At 38.3% G+C, this 22544-nt stretch overlaps 1 protein-coding gene across 9 annotated transcripts in view; it reads left to right on the top strand.

Annotated features, from left to right (window-relative positions):
* Positions 1 to 16592, top strand: part of GRIN1 (glutamate ionotropic receptor NMDA type subunit 1) — a 127597-nt gene extending 111005 nt beyond the window's left edge. For 3 of the 9 annotated variants that reach the window (XM_089675146.1, XM_089675145.1, XM_089675142.1), the window contains one exon: positions 10441 to 16592. Coding sequence is in view for 7 of the 9 variants with exons in the window: in XM_089675145.1 (XP_089531271.1) it covers positions 10441 to 10509 (69 nt within the window). In the remaining 2 variants the exon portion in view is untranslated. Of the gene's footprint in view, positions 1 to 1974; positions 3496 to 4035; positions 4082 to 5149; positions 5261 to 10339; positions 10376 to 10440 lie in introns of those variants that run through there. The other 6 variants (XR_016312414.1, XM_089675143.1, XM_089675141.1 and 3 more) reach the window with 4 other exon arrangements.
* The last annotated feature ends 5952 nt before the right edge of the window (positions 16593 to 22544 follow it).

Below are 22544 nucleotides of genomic sequence, written 5' to 3'. Positions count from 1 at the left end.
TGCACAATTTGAAAGTCAGGGGACATGCCGATTTCAGGTGCAATTTGCAAGACATCTGACGCTGATGTCTATGCAAATTGCACCAAAGGTAGTGCATGTCGGTGCGGCTCTGACCAAGTCAGAATTGCAGCGATATGACCGCTGTAATTGCGGACAATAGGGTGCAACTTGGCATGCAATTTGCAAGTTGCATGGCATGCAAATTGCATGCCAATTCGCATCCAGTGTAGTTCACCATATTTTTGTGTTTATATTTAATGTTTAGATTTTAGGTGTGCCCCTAGTACATGGTTAAGCAACCTTTTGAGGGTAGTGTGCTGAAAATGTTTTTACGTAAATGAAAGTGCCATGTATAAAAAACAAAGGGGTAGATTTACTAAAACTGATGCACTCAGAATTTGATGAAGCTATGCATGGTAGCCAATCGGTTTCTAACTTCAGATTGTTCAAATAAACATTGACAATAAAACCTGAAAGCTGATTGGTTTCTATGCAGAGCTGCACCAGATTTTCTAGTGTGCAGTTTTAGTAAATAACCCCAAAATGTCTACTTTGCATTTTCAGTCAAGAAAATGAATATTTAACAATTAAATTGTGATGCTACAAATGTAGATACTTTACCAGTAGCCCCTAGCATTGGACTCAGTGGATGCAAGACTACCCCCAACATTGATGACAATGGTTGTTGTGATAATAATCCCCAACATTGGAATCAATGGATGCAAAAATAACCCTCAACATTGATGTCCATAGCTGCAATAATAACCCCCAACACTGCTGTCAGTTGTTGCAGTAATTGGTAGAATGTAGGGCAGAGAACAGGGGTTGTAGTTTGTAGGGCAGAGAACAGGGGTTGTAGTTGGTAGGGCAGAGAACAGGGATCAGTAGTATGTAAGGTAGAGCACAGAGGCCAGTACTATGTAAGGCAAAGTAAAGGGGATATTAGTATGTAGGGTAGAGTACAGGGATCAGTAGACTGTAGGACAGAATACAGCAGTCATTAGTAGGTATGGTACTGTACCAATGTTAGTAGTATTTAAGGCAGAGTTATATTTTCCCCATATGCAGAGAAGCACAGGTTATACATAAATACTAATCCTAGACAGGTACTTGTATGTGATGCCCCATACAAGTGCCTGGAATGGATGCAAGTGTTGGACCTGAACATGTCAGAATTGTTCTCGATATGGGGGAAATTCTTTCATCTTTTGCCAGCAGAAAAGTTGTGTGCCACTTGTGGCGCGCTTATCATGGGTTGCCAAACCTCTTCTTTAGTATTTATCTATATGTCAATCAAAGACTTTCTCTCTTTCTTTCCTATTATATTATATATATATATATATATATATATATATATATATTTATGCATACATGTTAATGAATACTTTTTATATGTATCCCCTATGTCTATGAGCCTACAAAACATGTTTTTATACACGTTATGTAGACAAGACTTATGTTTTTGGCTAAAGAGCCAAGACAATGACCAAGAGGCCATGAGATCATGTAGAAAGCAGCCTGTCAGTTTTCTGGGAGTCAAAACTATCTGTAATTTTGAAAAATGTAATCCAGAATATTGCATCCATAGGAGCTTGTGATGCCTCCTTCATACTGGTATTAAAAAATTAACTAGTGAACTAGGGTCCAAATTTCAATCATGTCCTTAGTTCAAATGAAACCAGTAGGCATAGTATTTTTTCAGGGTGCACAATAGATTCTTTCAAAATGTCCACAGCTTTATTTGTGAAGTGAAATAAATCAGCACCGTGGTTCCTGTGTTCCATATAGTCATTGTGTGTAACACTGCTGTGTTTGATCCAATGTCTTAAATAAACAAATTTAGCTTTTTTATGTTGTCTAGTAATGCTGCAGTTTTACTCATTTGTACATTCAGGTAATAATATTTATTTATGTTTATATACAGCAGTTCATATTCTGTTGAATGTGATGGTGAAACTAACCCTTCCTTTACAGCCGGGGCAGCACAGAGTCGTGACCAAGTGAATCCATTTCATAGATGTAACATTGGACTGCACTTTCCAGAGGGTCTACAGCATCCACATGGGTTCCTTACCGTGTCATACAACTTCATATGTCCATACAACATCCATGTACCACACTGAAATACAGCCCCCTCACCATGGCTGACATTCCATCCATGTACCTCTCCGTCACCAAGATATAAGGGCTCTGTGTACAACTGGACAGGTCATCGTGGTAAAATAAACTGAGTAGCTCCAGTTATTTTGGTGACAAATGGCTAACGAACCCATGTTTTTCCTGTAGAGGAAAATTCCAGTAACTAGTTGCCATTTTGCTTTTAGTTAATTGTTTGAATACAGTAAAAAAAAAAAAAAGATGTTCACTATCTAACAGTTGCAATTTTGAAATAAAAATTCAGGTTTGTACAAAAAAAAATCAAAAAAGTGCAGTTACAATCTACATAATCAAGAATAATTCCCAAATATTGTGGTGCCTGTGCTCTTCTATGAGTTCCTGCAGACCTCAGAGACCAAGACAGTTGCATACCGTTGGATCTAGGTCAAAGGGTTTATTGGCATCTTACTCAAAAAACACAAATTGTCTTGGAAAAGCATTCTTTATAAACATTAAATGGTTTATAAGTTCACACTGTGAACTTAAGTCAATTGACATGTTCAAATATTCTATTGGGTAAAAGCTATTGTTTTTACCAAAGATGGCTGAAAGAGAGTGTAATACCTGGAAGTGGGAACCCAACCCATTTCTCTTGTCAGATATGTTGTAAAGGCCATTGGCCTTTGATTCTATATATGTCTATTTGGTCACCAAAGTTTGTGACCAGATTGGAGCTTTGTCAGCATCTAGTTTGTCATCAAGGATCATTCACCTATCAATATTTAAAGTGTATCAAAATACAAAACCTTTTTTTTAATTTTTAATAGAGTAGAGAAGGGTTAAAACCACTGTTAGTTTTTGATCTGTGTTTCATCAGGGATATTTCTCTTCATTTCCTTTGGAGGATATCTTTGCAGTGTGAGTTGTCACAGAAGCAATTGCCCTCATTGGAAAATTTCCCTTCTATTCCTGGCCTGCATAGACCTTCACTTTCATTCTCTTTGCCACTGGTGATCATGGGAATTAAAGAGAGCCCACCCCTAATGGGGACACAGTCAATAAATAAAAATGTAACACAAGTTCTAATCTCTACTACTCTATCCAAATCTAAAAAAAGTTTTGCTTTTAGTTATACTTTAAATGTTATTGGCAATTCTTTTGTATAGGCCAATAAATGTTTTAGGTTTAACAGCTCCATAAAAAGTCATTACCATAGGAGCTTGCTGAAATTTACACAACCCGTACATGGAATCTAATATCTACTTAATTGTTTACCTAATTGGACTACAAAAACATATGTAGACTTATTAAAAGAAAACCACTTCACAATAAAAAACATAAACTTAGACATGCATTTTCTTTATCAAAACAAAACAGCACCTAAATATTTATTCTATGACTTTTAAAGTCAGCCAGAACAATGGCTCCATCTTTAAATGAGACATTTATAATTATAGGTGACCGAGATTTCAATTAATTTTTTAACAACTAGAATATATATTAAAAAAATCTCTGCCTGTACTTATCTTCATAAGTAAATACCAAACCTTGCATCTCTCAAGAGATTTAAGTTCCTAAAACATACTTGGGGCTACAGTATACTGTATGAAAAAAAGTAAAAAATTATTGAGATATATATCAAGATATTCTTGACCAGAAAAATGATTTTGAATTTTGCTGCAAGTAACAGAATGAATCCAAAGATTAGTTACTATTGTCTGGTCTCTCGCAAATTCTCTCCTTCAGTAAGGAAAGAAGTCTGCTGGCAAGTAGCACTAGACCTTCGGGAGCACCACAATTTTCACTTGCCAACCTTCTAGAAAGCCCCTGCTCCCCGTGGTAATGTAGAGGGACCCTTCCATTCTTGTAACGTGTGCCTATCACTCTGTGCCGACTCTATTGTGAAAAACACTCTTACAATCTGAGACCTCTCTACAGGTGGGAACAACAGAGGGCAAAAGTCTGTCTCGGTACTAGAAGGAAGGCAAGTTGAAAAGACCTATTTGTTCAAGCAAAAATTTGGATTTGGGATAATACATGGAGCAAAAATCTAGACATTCCACGCTGATCCATCCCGCTTTCTCCCCCATTTGTGCATGCCTACTTATAAGGAAAATGACAGATCCCAAAATTTATCCCATCAATGGTGCCCCGTCACCAGTGGAATAAATTTTTGTTATATCCTTAACTGGGTATAACATAGTGATCCTCATCTTTTCTTTTCTCTCCCACCTTTTATGAGTTCACAACATTTTCTTATGCAATGTCAAAAAACGCAGATGCTTCTCTTATTTTATTTGCTGTTTATTTTTTTAAATTATTTTTTATTTTATATTGTTTTTTTTTTTTTTGCTTTTGAAAAAATATACGCTTTGCGCCAATGCACCATTAAAATTTTTGAATACATTTTTTACAGAAAACTCATACAATGGCCGCTTTCTAATGCAGTCTTCTATCTTTCTTGTGACATAGACTCCAGCTTACAGACCCTAGCTGTCCACATAGCCCTTTCAACCCCAGTAGATAGGCTGAACATACACCCTTTTGCAATGGCCAGAGTTGACTCTGGCCATAGAAGGTCACCACGTTCTAAAGACTGACAAAACAATGGCAATTAAGGGCAGAGTAAAGGATCTTTACCAAGTAAACTTTTGATGGGAAAACAAAGTAACAGTAGTTTTCCCAAATTAGCGAATATAGTATAGTTAGACTTGCAGGTGCCCAAGTTCTAGAATGGACATCTTTAGTTTAATTTTTTAAGTCTTTGAAAACCAGCTTTAATATGGATTTTTTTAACTTGTGGTGACCACTCCTAACTTGGCCCTACCAAAATGTCAAGAACAGAGGCTACAGGTGGAAGCACATCATTAAGGTCTTAGTCAGTAGTGTGGCCCATTGCCTTTCCTGTAGCTAACCCAATAAACCATTCTTAGATAAAGCATCATTAGATATGGCCACCAGAACCACGTGTCGCTATGGACTATATTCAGTTTAGAAGTAGTTGAAGGAGAGGCACATTAGGTATCTAATTGCTTATACATATTCATTTTAGGATAGAAAAAGTGGTAGAGCAGAACCTGACCCTAAAAAGAAAGCCTCTTTTAGGTCCATCACCTCCACCCTGGCCTCCAGCTTCAAGAGACGTAGGTCCTGCAAAGACACGGTAAGGAAGAAGAATTGAGCTTTCTCTCTCTATCTATCTATCTAACTATCTATCTATCTATCTATCTATCTATCTATCTATCTATCTATCTATCTATCTTTCTATCTCTTTCTTTCTCTCTCTCTTTCTTTCTCTCTCAATTCCTCCTACTCTCTTTTGCTTGCTCTATCTCTTTATTGCTTACTCTCATTTTCTTCTCTTCTTACACCCTTGGCTATTTCTTTCCCTTTTTCTTACATTCTCTACCTCTATTTACTCTACTTTCTTCTGCCATTCCATTGGTTGCCAAACGCCCATTCAGAAGCTGAACATTGTACATGCAGTGCATCCCAGCCTCATGTTTCGTCAACAGTCAGTCATCAAATGTAAACAAATCGAAGTTTCTAAACTCCAACCTCAAACACGGAGTCAATCTCTAAACTATTTTTGCTAGCACTGATGCCACTAAATTAATCTATCCTTTCTTTTTTTTTTTCAATACCGTTTATTGGTGCCAATCTTTAACGAAAATACTTTTTTTGTGGTTTTTTGAGTGTTTTTCCTGTTTGTTGTTGTATGCCTTCTGGATACACTATATTTTATTTTTGCAAAGATCCACATCACTGAGAGTCATGTTTGTGTCACAAGTATGTGTACTTTTTTGTTTGTGATGACAGCATTTTGCTAAGGAGAACCCCCACCCCCACACCCCACCCTCACGATTTCCCGTAACTCTCAACCCCTACAAGATATGTTCCATCAATTCCAAATGCAATAATTTGCTTTACTGATATCCTGACAAAAAAAATATTTTTTGAACATGCTAATACCAATATAGAGCTATGATTATCGACTGTCGAACTGTTTGTTAGTGGTTCCCACTGTTGTTTTTCAATGTGTGAGTTTGTTAAGGTTAGATCTGTTTCTAGAACAACTGTGGAAAAAAATATATGTGGATGTACCATGTTCTAGGTTTGTATACTGTCGCAATGTAATCACTCTGTATAAACATACATACATATATATGATCGGAGAGCAGAGCTAGATACATCATAAGAAGGTTTAGATCTCCTTGGGCCAGGATCAACTTACCTGGGAATGGACATAGGCGGTACTTTACTCAGTTTATGATTAACAATGGTCCTAATCAATCAAGCCATGATAGGCTTTAAGGAGTACAAAAGCGGCTATTTGTATTATCACATGTGATAATATTGTTGAAGAGGCCACTTTATCTTGTCCTAAGTGCTATTGCAGCTTAATAGTTTGAATGCATAGATTAATTTGCATATGTGAAATATCGAAAAACATTGGCTAGTTCTCTGCTCTGCAGCATCGTTGAAAGTTTAGGTATATTTCTTCTTGTTTTAAAATAATTAGCTAAATAGTATATCAAAGCACTTATAGTGTAACAGTACTGACTTGAAGAGGCTATTACAGGATCATTTTAGTATGCATGGATTCACCCATACCTGCCCTAAACATAAGACATATATACAGTAAATATAAACAATGAAGTTAAAAAGGAATAATGAAGGCGTCCCTTTAAAAAGACCCACTCATGATTGAATTTTAAACAAGTATAAAGTAATTCCATCTTAAAGACCCATCAAACACTAATTTTTATATAGCTAAATACATTCCGGTAAAAAGTATGGAAAGTCTTATAGTTCGTTTTCTTTTTGAAGATGCTATAGCCTGAGTACAAAGTTCTGTTCTCTGCTATCATGCTGTATAGTGGGACCCTTCCTGTCTATGGGGAAGCCATGATCTCTTTGCAGAGGTCCAACACACTCCCTGTGAACCAGAACACTCCAATCAGCAGGGAGCATGAGTTTTTCTTATTGCACTGCTATAGGTCTGGCTCTGCGGGGGGGGTGTCAAACATCTGCATTGATTCCAAATGAACGTTCAGCTGGGCTTTACATTATAATCTATGTAGACTTAATTGAGGAAAACTAATATTTGCCCCCTTATTTAGCTTTGATTTGTCTGAGCTGACACCATAGCTTGAGTATGAGGGATTAAAGGTCCCCTAAAGTTGATGGTTCTGTATGGTCAAATTCATTAACACTCAATTTTATCTTGTTCTTGTGACTGATACTTTTACATGTCTCTGTAACTGTGGGGTAGTTTGCTTACACAGCAGCAGGTACATCTTTAAACATCCTCAATATACCAGAGCTGTGTTTCACACACAGCAGAAAACACAATGTACCCAGAGTTCAGAGACCCTGACAGTGAATCTTTATTCTCAGTTCACTGATATTTATCATTCCTTTATCTGGAGAGAATTCCCCACTGAGACCTTTTCACAGCAAAAAGCTGCCACAGATGTTTCCTTTTTTTCCATCTTGTATCGTGTGCCAAATACCAGCATGTAGGCACTACAACAGCAAACCGGTTGCATCATAAATCTGACAAAAGCAGACAAAGATTGCAGCTGTGTATAGCTGAAAGGCAACTTTTCCTAAAAATAATTTTTGGTTTTGGATCAATACCTGTTGAATCACTGACCAACTTCTTTAATCATTTGGGGACTCCTGTATGGAGATTGCAGTGCAGTATTTGGTCCCTCCACCCTCTATCAGCTACAGATTTTACTGTATTATGGAATTATCATCTGAAGGCCTACACTAGCTCCCCAAGTCTTGATATTGGTTTGCCAACCAGGCTAGGGTGTTGGCTCCCCGGCCATTCAACATCTCAGAACAGTGCTGCAAGTGTCAGAATCAGCACTCATATATTAACAGTCCAATCTTTTGGGCTTAATGATATGGGAGGTGGGTCTTAGTTGGAAAAGTTAGTGGAGCTTATTATCACCCTTCCGATATACTTTAAATATATTATTTAAAAAAATATAAAACATATTTAAAAATGAAAAAAAATAAATAAAGTTATCACCTACTTAGCCATACCTTCTGCAGAATCATTGCTGAGTATTGATGAACAATTACCCAAATCTTGGTTGCTCAGCAAATTTGGGCAACCCACAGTGATGGTATTTTTTTCTTGGACTGCCAAACTGTTGTGTTCATGGGCACTGATGTGCTGATCTATTAAATGGAACCTCCTGAACTCTAGCCTACTTCTTTCTTATTGCAGAACATGCAATCGATTCCCCACCCACATCCTGCCCTTGTTATCTGCATATCAGAAAGTGAATGGGCCAATAAGATGTTGCCATCATGTTGATGACATTACAGGGAACCTGTAGCAAATTAAAAATTGTATCTTGAATTCCTTTATGGAAAAATATAGGTAATAAGTAAGCACAGGGGCACTTGATATAACTCAGGGGGCCATCCCACCTCCTCTATAAGACATAGATAAATATTTTGTAAAAGGTGAGCACTCCCACCAAAATATGATGCACAAGCAGATTATATTAGAAATGTAGTAAAAGTCACAATACAATACAATAGTTATGATATGCTGTATATCATATACAGTATGTATAGTGTACCATAAATGTGACAGCAATAGTCAAGCAGACAAATTAGGCCCCAGAAACCAACATTTTGGGGGTATAGAGACCTCTTTCTCAAGGAGGACCTCATTGTCAGTAAGTGAATGGGCCAATAAGATGTTTCCTATTATATTGATGACATTAAAGCGAACCTGTAGTTTGCCCATGTAGGGCAAGTTTCACTTTAAGGGTGGCCCCACCAGCAGAACATATCTACCTTTCCTTCCTGCCCCAAGGCTCCACTTGCCAATGGGAAGCTCATGAACATACATGTTATTTCTAGGTATGGAGAGCAAGTGATTCATTTGTCTTTCTTCCTAGTAACAGCATTGGTAGTTGGCAGCTCAGGCATGAGAGGGAGACCTCTCTTCCCTTCTGGCGGCCAAAGGGAGAAGCAAAGTGTAGGTGAATATGTGCAGCAGCATCACAATAATATATGCCTTTATTAGGACATCATTAAGTAATATGGTATGTATTCCTTGGCAAATTTCTTCCCCCCACATTATCATCATACTTTTCAGCAGTAATGATATGGCCCAGTTGGGCCAGAAAGAAATCTTCATTGATGGATGTTAAGCATAAGGTTGAATCGCCCACTGCCAGCTCCTAACTCTTGGGGAATCTAAAAGTGAGGCCCCCTAAAACAAATAAAGGCAATAGTGGGAAAGTGAAACCCCCTTGTAACTATTGTAGGTATTCGGAGCTGGGAAGTGCTACAGTTCTCTGCTGAAATAACTGAAAGATATAAAAAGGCATGGCATAACTTGAACTTTCTGGCATTGACCCAAAATGTAACTTTCACTTAAAAGTAGATTAACACTGTATTAGTAACGTAACTGAAGAGATACAGACTGTAGGCAACAAGCTAAAAACTTCTAAACCACTTGAACCACTAAAAAACATAATGGCTAGCAGATAAAGGGGATTCTATCGGAGTTACACAAATTATCTGGCACTGAAAAGAAAGAACAGAGACTAACATTGGGTGAGCTGGAGGGAGCCTATAGAGGAGATCATTTTTGTATATCCTAATTCAAAAAATAAATATTTGTGCATCATCTACTATATGGGAGCTATCTCATTAGTGATTATTTTCTCTGCACATTCATTCTACTGCCAGATACCTTTTTCTAGATGGGGTGAATCAGCTATGGATTAGGTTGTTGCATTGTTCTTTATGGTGAATGCAGTGCCATGGCCAGGTCCATGGCTTATTTTCAAAGGGTAGGTGTGTGTGGCAAAATACAGGCTCTGCCCAGGAGATCAAAGGGGACATGAAGGAAAGATTGTGCAGGGATTCAAGTGGAAGTGGTAACAGGTACAGTTTTAAAAATATAGCTGCCATTATCTTTTTAGGTGTTACAGGTAGCCTATAAAGACTCTGAAATGTTGATCTGAAATACAGGTGGTGCACGGTGGTACACAACCAAAAAACATTTGAAACTTCTAATCCTATAGAGCAGGACACACAACACATATGTCTCAAGTCGTTGAAGATATTCTAGTTGGTTCACAGTGTGATCCAATGTGTGTCCTGTATATTGTTATCAATGTACCAAATGTTCTCAGCAAACAGCAGCCAGTAACCCAGCTGCCTATATAACTGGCCCAACGTATTGTCATTTTTCCAGACATTAAAATCTGCTGAATGAACAGAAGCTGCAGAGGCAGAGTCCAGCCTTGGCTCCAGTCGATCCTCACCTTTCCTCTCTGTGTATTTTGTATTTTACAGCAATACCATCCCACTGACATCACTGGTCAGCTTAATCTATCCGACCCTTCTGTTAGCACTGTGGTGTAATGCAGAGAAGAGAGACAATGGGACTGTTGTGGCTTGGTGGATGGTATAAAATGGACCTAAGGGCAGCGCGTTTCACATTTACGGGACTGGTAAGGAGGAGGTCAGAAACGTTAAGAACTCTGGGACTGCATGTATTTTTTTCCACTTAACCTCTCCCTCTGCTCACCAAACCAAGCTGAATTATTGGATTATACCCCTCAACATTTTGCTGGAGAAAATAGAACTGGAGTTTTGTTCCCACTTAACAAATTTGCCTACCCCCATCACTGTATTTACCTAATTTAATTTCAGTGTTTTTAATTTATATTTTATATTTATTTATTTATTATTTATTTATGTATTCATTATTTATTTAGAGCACTGACTTTTTTTTTTTTACAAGGAGAACAACATTTAAATATTCTGAACATTAAGGATTATGGATTAGTGGATTTTGCTGCTATGGAAGAGTCATTGTTGTACACTTTGCTCTTGTTTAATCACTTATCTTTATTTCTACATCAGCACAGCTCTGAGGTTTAGCTGCAATGCTCAAATTAGTTTTCATTTCATTATTTTTTTTTATCTATTTATTTCCCTTTCAGTGCATCTCATGTGTCAAACAGAACATGTTTTTGAAGCAAACTTTTAAAGTGTGCCTAAAGCTTAAATGTTTGTTGTTGTTTTTTTAAGTTTTGTATAGCATTTCAGGCTTTTTTTGCTATTTGTGTCTCCATGGAGAAGATTGTAGCCTTTCTTCCTGTTCTGATGTTACTCCTGACTCATAGTGTGACAGTGGGACTGGAAATAAAGGAAAATCTCCTTAATGGAGACCCAGAAAGCAATAAATTTTAACCCTCTCATAGTCTCCAAAAAAGGGGGTTTAATGCTGTTTGTATTTACTTTGAATAAATGTCCTCTGACTTCCCAAGTCACAGACACAGTGGGGACACAGGCAGCAGTAAAAACCATGTATGGTAACATGTGGATGATACTGGACTTACAAAAGTAGGGTAATAGGCAGGAAGAACCCCTTTGGGGTGTAAAGAATGCTTGGTTTAGGGGGTTATCATGCTTTATGAAAGGACAGCATTATGTCCTACTGGAAGCTGAAACTAATTTCCAATATGAAAGATGGACTAGTTGTTGAAAATCATGTTTTCAGTTTGGTTTCTAATTTGCATATTGACAGATAAAAATATATTCATACTTTAAAGTTACCAACCTCCTATAACCTTTTGCCCCCTATAACCTTTCTCAGACAGTATATTCTCTGTTTAGTTCTGTATAATATAACATTTTAGGACTTTTGTTCCTAAGCACGGATCTATAAATATCACTCTTCTGTTCCAGAACGAGGTACTCAATGTTTCTTCTTTGTCATTGTCCAAGCTCAGATTTCTAATTTTCATGTCCAACCCATCACGCTGTTTTGTCACATAGGTAGCCTTTTCTTCTCTTTTCTTCTCTTTTCCTTTCTTTCCTTTTCCAACCTTTAAAGTATTTAAAATACTTTAAAGTAATATTATATTACTATACTATATTAATAAAAGTACTATATTACTTTTACTATAAAATAATATTATTTATTTAATTTAATTCTTCTTTGAGTCCATTTTATATCACACAATTTATGCATGTTGTAACGTGTAAATTTCTTTTTGGTCTTTTGCAATTTCTTTTATTTATATCTTGTAATTTAGGTTTATTAAGTACACCCCTTTATACTTTTTTATCCATTGTTTTTAAAACTTTTTTTAATGCTTTAGAACATTTTTTCAAAAAGATTTGTTATTGTAGCCCTGATGATGGGAGTATTTTATCTGTGAATGTCCAAAAATAAAACCACAACTGATGACATACCCCTTTTTGATTTGTCCATCTTTTGAATTTTAAAAGATTTACCCAACTTTACACCTTCTTAACAGCAAAGCAGTTCTAACGTTAACCCCATTTTATCAGAAAACTATTAAAAATATTTGGTGTGAGTTTGGCTTTAAGCCAGTAAATAGTCCAGGCTCATCATGGGGCAGATAGGTTTACCATTTTGTTCCAGTAGTTTAAAAACTACACACACCGACCACTGAGCAAAGTTGTTGGTGTGGATCACTTTCAAATGTTGGACTAAAGCCAAAGTTTTGTCCTGCTGCTAAATCTGGAATACCTAATGGTTCAAGTATATCCATTTTTTGTTCCTCAGAGTTTAGACTGCTTTGTATTATTGGATACTAACAGAATCTAAACTCGCTGATGACTGAGGCATCCTAGATTTAAAGAGCAAGCCCACATGAAATGGATTTCTCTTTTATATTTGGATTGGCAAAGACTCAAGCCCACATTGAGTTTTATGAAGAGAGCTTGCCTCACCCCCCAGCATGATTGTGACAAGCCAAGTTTGGCTTTTCAACCAAGCTACCACAAACAGGCTTCTTCATGTATTTCTATGAAGGTTCCACTATCGAGTATATGATACAGTATGCACTGTGCTTGAGCTCTCTAGTGAATTTCTAATAGGAGTAAATAGAGAACCTAGGCAACGTTTGGAGGCTGAAAAGATTGGCTCAACAGTGTAGTGTATTAAAACAGATGCTACAGGGTTCCTTGTTCTGCAATGTCTAGTGGATCCTCCATGGGAATATATGGAGTAGCTAGGCCTGTGACGAAAGTAACCTAGCAAAATTCCCAAGCCTCTCACAACTGTGCTGGGATTGAGAACAGTTCTCCCCACTAAAGTCACAGAAAGCATTTAAGACCCAGGGATCATACCACATCACATAAAAAAGAGAAACCCATCTGAGTAGAGTTAAAATGTAATAGATTTCCTAATTGCGCTATAAGACCATAATAATTGTTTCAATTAATTGTTAACATGCATTTGTTCCCTCATTTCATATGACAATATTTCATCTCAGGTTTCAACCAGTTTGGAAATAATTGATAAAAAAATTTATAGATTATTGGATACAGTTGTGTAAATTATTTTATGTATTTGCAGTTTGTCCTTTTTTAAAAGGTATGTAAATGAGGTTTTGATTTCACTTAGAACATAGTTATCAGTATTCTGGAGAATTTAGACTGTGTGGACCATGTTATACCATAAATCACCTCTGATCTGCTGAAACCTGACCTTTGAGAATTTATTCTTTTACGGGATATGTCTGCAGACTTAAAGAATAATTTTTTTCAGAACAGCTGGATGAAGCCAATTTGTTAATACATACAGTTTTTGTCGGCCTCCAAATTTTGGACAAGCTGCTTCTTACTTTCTTTTCAATGTTTAAAATATACCCAAGAAAGGTCTACGGCTTGAAGGAGATAACTCTGTAGGGCTGGAGTGTCCTCTGATTTTAGGTTAGTCACCTTTACACATAACCATAGTCAAGCATGCAAATACATAAAAGACAATTACAAGATACTCTTATGTCTGTAGATGGTGAAGATGGTGTGGGTTGGGTGAAAAGCTAGTAATCAGGCAGATTAGAAGACCTTCCTCAATTGCCCTTGATGCACCCTGATTAAACAACCTGAGCCATCTCAAATGAGCTTGTGCCATCTGCAGGGCTAGCTTGCCCTAAGGTTGGTCAGATCATGGCTGCACTTCCAACAACCATATTAAGCAAATGGCAGCAGTTCCCCTATAGATTAGAGAAGGTTGCATCTTGCAGAGGTACCTTGGTAGTAGTTTGCAGCTCACATTTTCAAAAGTATTCCATTTAGACCTGGCTCTTGTGATTATTGTTAATTAAGGTTCTAAATTGTCTTTTTTCTAAGTAGCAAATCTGAGTTTAGAAGTTATTTTGATTTATACCTGTTTAGGCTTTAGTCTCCCCAATGCAACTTTTGATGCTTATATGAGTGTTTCTTTACAGTGCTGTGATATAGAGCTCACACCACTACGTGTAAATCACAGCATTATTATGTATGTCTCCTGTGGAGGTGAATAGCAAGAAAGATCAGCAACTTATTTCAAACAAAATACATAGGTTGTATTATAATTTCACTGTAAATATATATACTGGTATATAGTGTATAAAATGTCAGGAAACATAAAGCTGTTGAGAAAAATGTTTATTTTAAAATATCTGCAGTCTTTAAAACATTACTCTACAGTGAGTCTATCTATCTATCTATCTATCTATCTATCTATCTATCTATCTATCTATCTATTTTATCTAGCCCATTTATAATATGTAGCTCATAACTATCACATCACTGGTGAAACAACAGGGAGTGGACAAGGCCTTCCATGTTGTCCAACTGTTTTCTCATTAAAGTATGGTCATGTGCCCAAAGACATTAGGATCAGGAAACTGTCATCTACTGTCTATGTGCACCTTTAGGATTTGACCAACACAGGATCATTCTGTGGTGTGATTGTGGTATAAATATGTACCTTCTATCCTGCCAAACATTTATTTTTATATATTTTATATATGTACATAGCAGGAAAGCTTCATCTCAGAGGGACAATATAATCAATCTACTTAAAACTATCAATTTCCTCCTGAAATTGGTTAGCCTGGAGTGTCTGGATAGGTTGTAGCACCCACATAGGCATACAGTTTTTACGTAGTCTGACAGTAATTGGCTGGATTGAACAATGAGGATCTCATGGCTTTGGGTAGTGGTCCATACACAAATAAATATTTATTTCTCATCTAGACAGATCAAAAATTGACTGGGAATCCAGCGTTGCCATGTGGCACACTTCATTATCTTCTCTTTTGTTCTTAACAGACCTATCAGTGTAGTTAATATATATGTCACCTCTTTCTCACTGTTTATAAAGATAACTTTAGAGTATCATCTATATTTATAAAGGCCATTGTATGCCCTATTTATTCTATCACTGGCAGATTTTTTTTTTACTTTTTGTTTTAATTATTTAAAGTATTAGCACATTATTTATCTCCTATTTATTCTATATTGCACCCTGTGTTGATAGCTGTTTAAAGGGTGAGTCCATCCAAAGCTCATATTTCGCTTTTCTATGGATACTGGTTAGTTGAGTACTCCACCAGCTACTTTGATCTCTCTGAGCCTCCAGTGGCAAAATTCACCTACCTCAATTTCTGAATCCATTGGAAGGTGGTCAAATCATTCATCTCCAAGACTGGGAAGTCTTGGTCTGTCTTAGTAAGGGAGGGCTTGATTATATACTCTCCTGCTCCATATCTTACATAATTTTGGTATTTGTTATTCTCCTACCCTTACTCTGTTGCATATATATTAGCAATGGCCAATTATTTTGTCTGCCAATTTAGGGCATTTCTCCCAATATGCAATAAATAGATCCAGGAGCAAGCCCATTTCATGCTTATGATAGCTGTGGCTATGAATTTGGATTCAGGCGCTATGGCAGGTGAATTGTGTTGATGACCCTATATTTTATAAAAATTTAGCAAATGACTCAACAAGCCAGCTTCTATCCATAGCAGAGCCTTAAGTTTTACTGATTGACATTTTATTTATTTTGTTAAGTAGCTCATTGAAAGCTTATGGTTTGAATTTGTCTGCAATAACTTAGTTTAATATATATTCTATAAACAATCTGACAAACACATAACAGAAATTAATTATTACATATAGTAAATACATTAAGGAAAATATTAATATTTGCATGATAAAGTGCCAACTATTTATTAATTGCTATAAAGTAAATATCTGGTTAATATTTTGCACATTTAAGTCTGAAAATAAAGGGAAAGTGTCCTCTTTGGCTGAAAAGAATAGTCACTGCATTACCTTGCTGACATTTTCTAAAGAAGCTAGAATTCCCATCATGCATTGCTAATGCGGTTAGCAACGCATGCTGGGAGTTCAAAACTCTGGGCGTCTCTACAGCTGGCCATTATACCAGCTCTGAATCTCTAGTAGGAATGGAGAAATAAATTATTATGTTGTATATATCATATATAAATATAGAACAATATATATTGTTATTATGTTTTTACAAATTTGTATAAAATGATAACCTTGAGTGCAGTTTTTACTGTTTCCTCGTGATGGTTCCTGTGTATGACACATAAATGTAACGTACATTTTAAAAAGTTTCATAATAAAGACCTTTTTAAAATCAATAAATGCATTTTTTTGGAAGAAAAGGACCTAGTTATGTATGTTTTGCAAACGTGTTTATTTAGAAATTGTTTTACATTGTACATATGAATGTGCTGGAGCTTACAGAATATACATAGTATTTATGAATACGTTAAATATATTTTTTTTTGCAAATATGTATGTTTATACATTTTTTTGCATTGTACATATGAATGTGCTGGAGTTTACAGATTATACATTGTATTTATGAATAAATAAAAAATGAATAGTAATACAACAGAATAGGAATTGGAGCATTAAGAGAGCTGATGGATGAACTTGTCTAATTATGTATGAAGAGACCCTTCAGGAGGACCTCATCAACATGCATGGTCTGCTTACTAAATAGTGGCCACCCCCCATGTAACAATTACTGCATTACACTTTATAAAAAACACCTGTAGAATACAGTAAAAAAATATCTATACTTACCTTACACTTGGCTTCTGCAAGCAACACCTAGGGAAAAGTGATATCACAATCTCTGTAAGGAGATCCTGAGGATCCCATGAAATCTCATGAAAATATACTCTAGCGCTTTCCTAGAGTAACTTCTCCCAAGATATTCAACATTCTCAGAATCTCACTAGAAGGACCGTGATTTCACCCTTTCCTGTTCAGTTGTGCCAGGTAAGTATATTATTTTACTTTTCGTCACAAATTTTTTTTTTCTCTCTCTAAAGGTGTAATGTGATTTTAGATGGAGAAGGAAATGAACCTTCCTGTCCTATGGTGACAATGATCACTCACCCTTCTGTGTTAGGACAACAAAAATAAGACAGGACTACAGAACCCTATCCCTCCGCTTTTCTCCATAATACCGACGGACACGGTTTGGTAGTTTTTTCTTTGTAGTCCACAGAGATAGCTGAGGACAACGTAACTGAGAACAGCACAAGCAGAGAGCACAGGGAGTTATCAGCAGACAAGATTTCTGCCAAGATCAACTGATATTCGTTGTAACTTATCAATTAGACATAAAACACTTCCAATTGTATATTTAAGTTATTATTAATATTATTATTATTATACAGGATTTATATAGCGCCAACAGTTTGCTCAGTGCTTTACAATATAACGGGAGGCAATACAGCAACAATACAGTTCAATACAAGAGGGATAGGAGGGCCCTTCTTGGAGCTTACAATCTAGGAGGGAGGGACTAGTGGTACAAAACATAATAACTGTGGGGGATGGACTGGTTGGAAGACCAGAAGATTCCATTATTCGCTGAGGGCAGGATAGGCTTCCCTGAAGAGTTAGGTTTTCAGAGATCCCCTAAAAGTGAGTAGAGTAGGCGATAGTCTGTTAAATTGGGGTAGAGAGTTCCAGAGGGTGGGGGAAGCTCTGGAGAAGTCCTGGAGATGAGCATGGGAGGAGGAGACAAGGGAGCTAGAGAGCAGGAGGTTGTGGGAGGAGCAGAGAGTACGGTTTGGGTGATATTTGGAGACAAGATTGGAGATGTAATTTGGGGCAGAGTTATAAATGGCTTTATACGTTATTGTTAATGTTTTGAATTTTATCCGTTGGGCAATAGGAAGCCAGTGGAGGGATTGGCAGAGTGGGGTGGCTGATACAGAACAGTTAGTAAGGTGGATGAGTCTGGCAGCAGCATTCATGATAGACTGAAGAGGGGATAGCCTGCGATTAGGTAGGCCAATGAGGAAGGAGATACAATAGTCAAGGCAAGATATAACAAGGGAGTGAATAAGTTGCTTAGTAGTTTCCGAGGTTAAGAACGGGTGTATCTTGGAGATGTTGTGGAGGTGAAGTCTTCAAGATTTGGACAGTGATTGGATTTGGGGCTGAAAGGACAGATGGGAGTCTAGAATTACATATACTACCCTGGCATGAGGGGAGGAACTGATGGTTGTGTTATTGATCTTGATGGAGAAGTTAGGGGAGGGGGCACGGGCTGGAGGGAATAGTATGAGCTCAGTTTTGGAAAGACTGAGTTTCAGGAAGTGGAGTGACATCCATGCCGATATGTCACTTAGTAGGTTCGTAATGCAAGAGGCGACTGAAGGGGTGAGGTGAGGAGTAGAAAGATAGATAGATTTGTGTGTCATCAGTATAGAGATGGTACTTAAAGCCATGGGAGTTTATCAAGCGACCAAGGGAGGAGGTGTAGATGGAGAAGAGAAGGGGTCCAAGGACAGAACCTTGAGGGACCCTTACAGAAAGAGGGAGTGGAGAGGAGGAGACAGAGTTATAGGTAATGCTGAAGGAGCGCTGCGATAGGTAGGAGGAGAACCAGGAGAGAGCAGAGTCTCGGAGGCCAAGAGAGTGGAGTTTTTTGAGGAATAGGGGACGGTCAACAGTATCAAAAGCCGCAGAGAGGTCAAGTAGTAAGAGTACGGAGTAGTGGCCATTGGTTTTAGCAGTTAGTAGATCATTCGTGAGTTTTATTAGGGCAGTTTCAGTGGAGTGTAGTGAGTGAAAGCCAGACTGCAAAGGGTCAAGAAGGATGTTGTCAGTGAGGTAGGAACTCAGGCGATTGTAGACTAAGCGGTCTAAGAGTTTAGAGGTAAACAGGAGCAGGGAGATGGGTCTTAAGTTGTTCAGGTTGGTGGGGTCCAGGGAGGGCTTTTTAAGTGTGAGAGTGATGTGTGCATGCTTTAGAGGGGAGGGGAAGGCACCGTTAGAGAGGGAGAGATTGAAGATGTGATTGAGGGAGCATAGGATGGAAGAAGAGGGTGACCGTAGTAGTTGTGAGGGGACAGGATCCAGGGGGAAGGTAGTGAGACGGGCTTCTGAAAAAACCTTAGTGACCTCTTCGGTAGTAGCAAGGTCAAAAGAGGAAAGTGTTGAGGGAGGTTTAGTATAAGGTATGCTAAGTGGGATGGATGTCTGTGCAGTGGCGATGCCCCTACGAATTGCATCAATCTTGTTTATGAAATGATTTGCAATCTCATGAGCAGTAAGTGAGGTACTGGGTGGAAGTGGAGAAAGTAAAGAGTTAAAAGTGGAGAAGAGATGACGAGGAGTGTATGATAAGCTATTGTATATTAATAAAGCAGATTTATATTGGGTGAATGCTTGGTGAGATTTGGTTTCACTCCACAATCGCTCCAGCACACGACTATGTCGTTTAAGATTTCTGGTGTTGTCAGTCTGCCAAGGTTGTAATGGCCGGGGCCTGATACTTCGTGTTGTTAGAGGAGCAAGTGAGTCTAGTGTGGATGAAAGTGAACTGTTGTAGACAGCAGTGGGCAGGTCAGGGCAGGACAGGGGAGAGATTCTGTCATAGAGTTTGTCAGTTGCAGAATAAAAAGGAGCAGGGTTCAAGTTGTGAAGGTTTCTGCGGGTAATTGTTTGCTGTTTGGAGGAATAGGTGTTTGAAGATGAGGACACTGTGAAGGTGATGAGATTGTGATCAGAGAGAGGAAAGGGGGTGTTTGTGAGGTTGTAGAGAGTGCTACGATGGGAGAAAACAAGGTCTAATGTACTCCCATCAGAGTGAGGGAGAACTGTGTCCATTGTGCTAATGCAAAAGATGAGGTTAGGTTGAAGAGTTGGGATTAATGAGGATGTTAAAATCTCCAAGAATGATGGTGGGCAGTTCAGAGGAGAGAAAGTAGGGTAGCCAGGCAGAGAAATCATCAAGAAAGCGGGACTCCGGTCCAGGAGGCTAATAGATCACTGCAATCCTCAGAGAAATGGGAAAAAACAGCCGAATGCAGTGAGTCTCGAAAGAAAAGAAGGATAGAGAGGAAGGGTTAGGGAGGACTTGAAAGGTGGTCAGTGGGGATAGAAGCAAACCAACCCCACCTCCTTTCTGACCACTGGGTCTGGGTGAGTGGGTCCAGAGAAGGCCTCCATAGGAAAGTGCTGCGGTAGAAGCAGAATCTGCTGCTAGGAGCCAGGTTTCTGTAATTGCTAGTGGGTTAAGGGAGCGGTAGACAAAAAGGTCATGGACAGAGGTGAGCTTATTACAGACAGAGTGGGCATTCTAGAGTGCACATGAAAAAGGGAGGGTGGTTTTTGGGAGCACGGGGACTGATATTAAATTGAGGGGATTGCGGCTATTCCTGGAAGAAGGAGGGTGCATGGTGTGGGGCTGAAATAAAGGAGGACCAGGGTTTGGGGAGATATCCCCAGAGGTTAGAAGAAAAAGAATGGTGGGAGCAGGATGTATATGAGTGTACATGCCTTCCAGTCCTGGTGTTTGGGTCAACAGGTGAGTAAAGTATCAGCAGGAGGCGATGAGAGCAGTAGTAGGGAGATGGTAGCAGTGAGGGTGAGATGTATAAGTTTTGGGGTAGAGCAGAGGGGTAAAGAGATGAGATTTTGGAAACGCAGGATAGGAATATGAAAAGGAGGAGTAGACATGGCCTATTAAAAGGTAGATGGAGTGGGACTCAGACTTGTAGGAAATGTTTCCCAGGGTGTTTGCTTGCAGTCCATCCAGAGTGCAGTAGAGTTCTTTGTTGTATCTTCCTGCTGCTTGGGTTATCCTGCTTTAGTTGAACTGCTGTGTTCAACTGCATGCTCACACTCCAGCATAAAACACACTCAAGCAGAGAAATGCCCCCCATCTGTGACTGTGCCCTCCGTCTGTGACCTCCCCCCATGAGCTGGTCTAAATTTATAGGGAGATGGTCAAATGAGCAACTCTTCTCCGCCCCAATTAGGAACTGATATGGATCACATGATTGGGGGGGGGGTCTCTCAAAGACAGACCGGCCACAGACACAGGCCATAGTCATAAAAGAAGTGCAAGAGGTGAGAATCAATCACCACAAACAGACCAAAAAAAATATACACTAATTGTTCTGAGATTTACTGAAAGTCTATGCGTTGCTGAAGTTACAGTTTAGAGTGGAGATGAGAGCAGATGAGAGCAGCAGTTTACCCAGAGATAGCAGAAGTCTATGCGTTGCAGAATTTACAGTTTAGAGTGGAGATGAGAGCAGCAATTTACCCAGAGATAGCAGAAGTCTATGCGGTGCTGAAGTTACAGTTTAGAGTGGAGATGAGAGCAGCAATTTACCCAGAGATAGCAGAAGTCTATGCGGTGCTGAAGTTACAGTTTAGAGTGGAGATGAGAGCAGCAATTTACCCAGAGATAGCAGAAGTCTATGCGTTGCTGAAGTTACAGTTTAGAGTGGAGATGAGAGCAGCAATTTACCCAGAGATAGCAGAAGTCTATGCGTTGCTGAAGTTACAGTTTAGAGTTCATTGTTAGGGTTTACATACATATTAATAAATGAAATTTTTATTTTGGTGCAAGCTTTAAAGGGTAACATCACTTTTGTAGAAAAAAATATAGCAAATAAAAACAATCTAGCATATACAATCACTACACAATCCATGTTGTAACTTAGGGCTCATGTACATGGGGCGTTTGGAAAACTCTTCTGAACGATTGCTGGAAAACGTAGGTTAAAAAAACATCAGTTTAGCCACGTTTGCATACCGCGTTTATGTGCATTTCCATTTAAAATATAACCTCAGGAGACCTTCCAAAATGCCCAGAATGCACTAAAAAATAGTAAAAAAAATAACTATTTCAGACATTTTGAGAGCAATAGAGAGAGCAGAAGCAGAGAGAGCAGTATGTGTTGAGATTACCTGTCTTTTCTGCTTGTATTCACTATGGCTCCCATCATGAGCATAATGCGGCACATTCTACCATTTTTTCCTTCACGCAAAACCTGGAACTGACTGCACTGGTGTACTAGGTCCATTAGAATACATGGAAAACATTTTGTACGCATTTCTGATGATGAAAAAGGCTCTGGACAGCATCTGGATATGGAACACTTAAAAAACGCTTCTAAACGCAAACGCTTATAAACACTGTTAACCTTGTTTACAAGTGTTTGGCGTTTGAAACGCCGGTAAAATCTACTCCTGAACGCAAGTTTGGTGCATTCAAAAAAAACAACTGTAAACTCAACTGCCTGTAAACGACTGTAAATGACTATGTGTACATGGACACAGGAAAACATTAG

Source organism: Staurois parvus, unplaced genomic scaffold (assembly GCF_062004578.1).
Source record: "Staurois parvus isolate SC_StPar_1 unplaced genomic scaffold, SC_StPar_1.0 ptg000154l, whole genome shotgun sequence".
NCBI lineage: Eukaryota > Metazoa > Chordata > Amphibia > Anura > Ranidae > Staurois > Staurois parvus.
The sequence above is the reverse complement of the archived record's forward strand: the minus strand, read 5'-3'. Positions and strand labels throughout refer to the sequence as shown.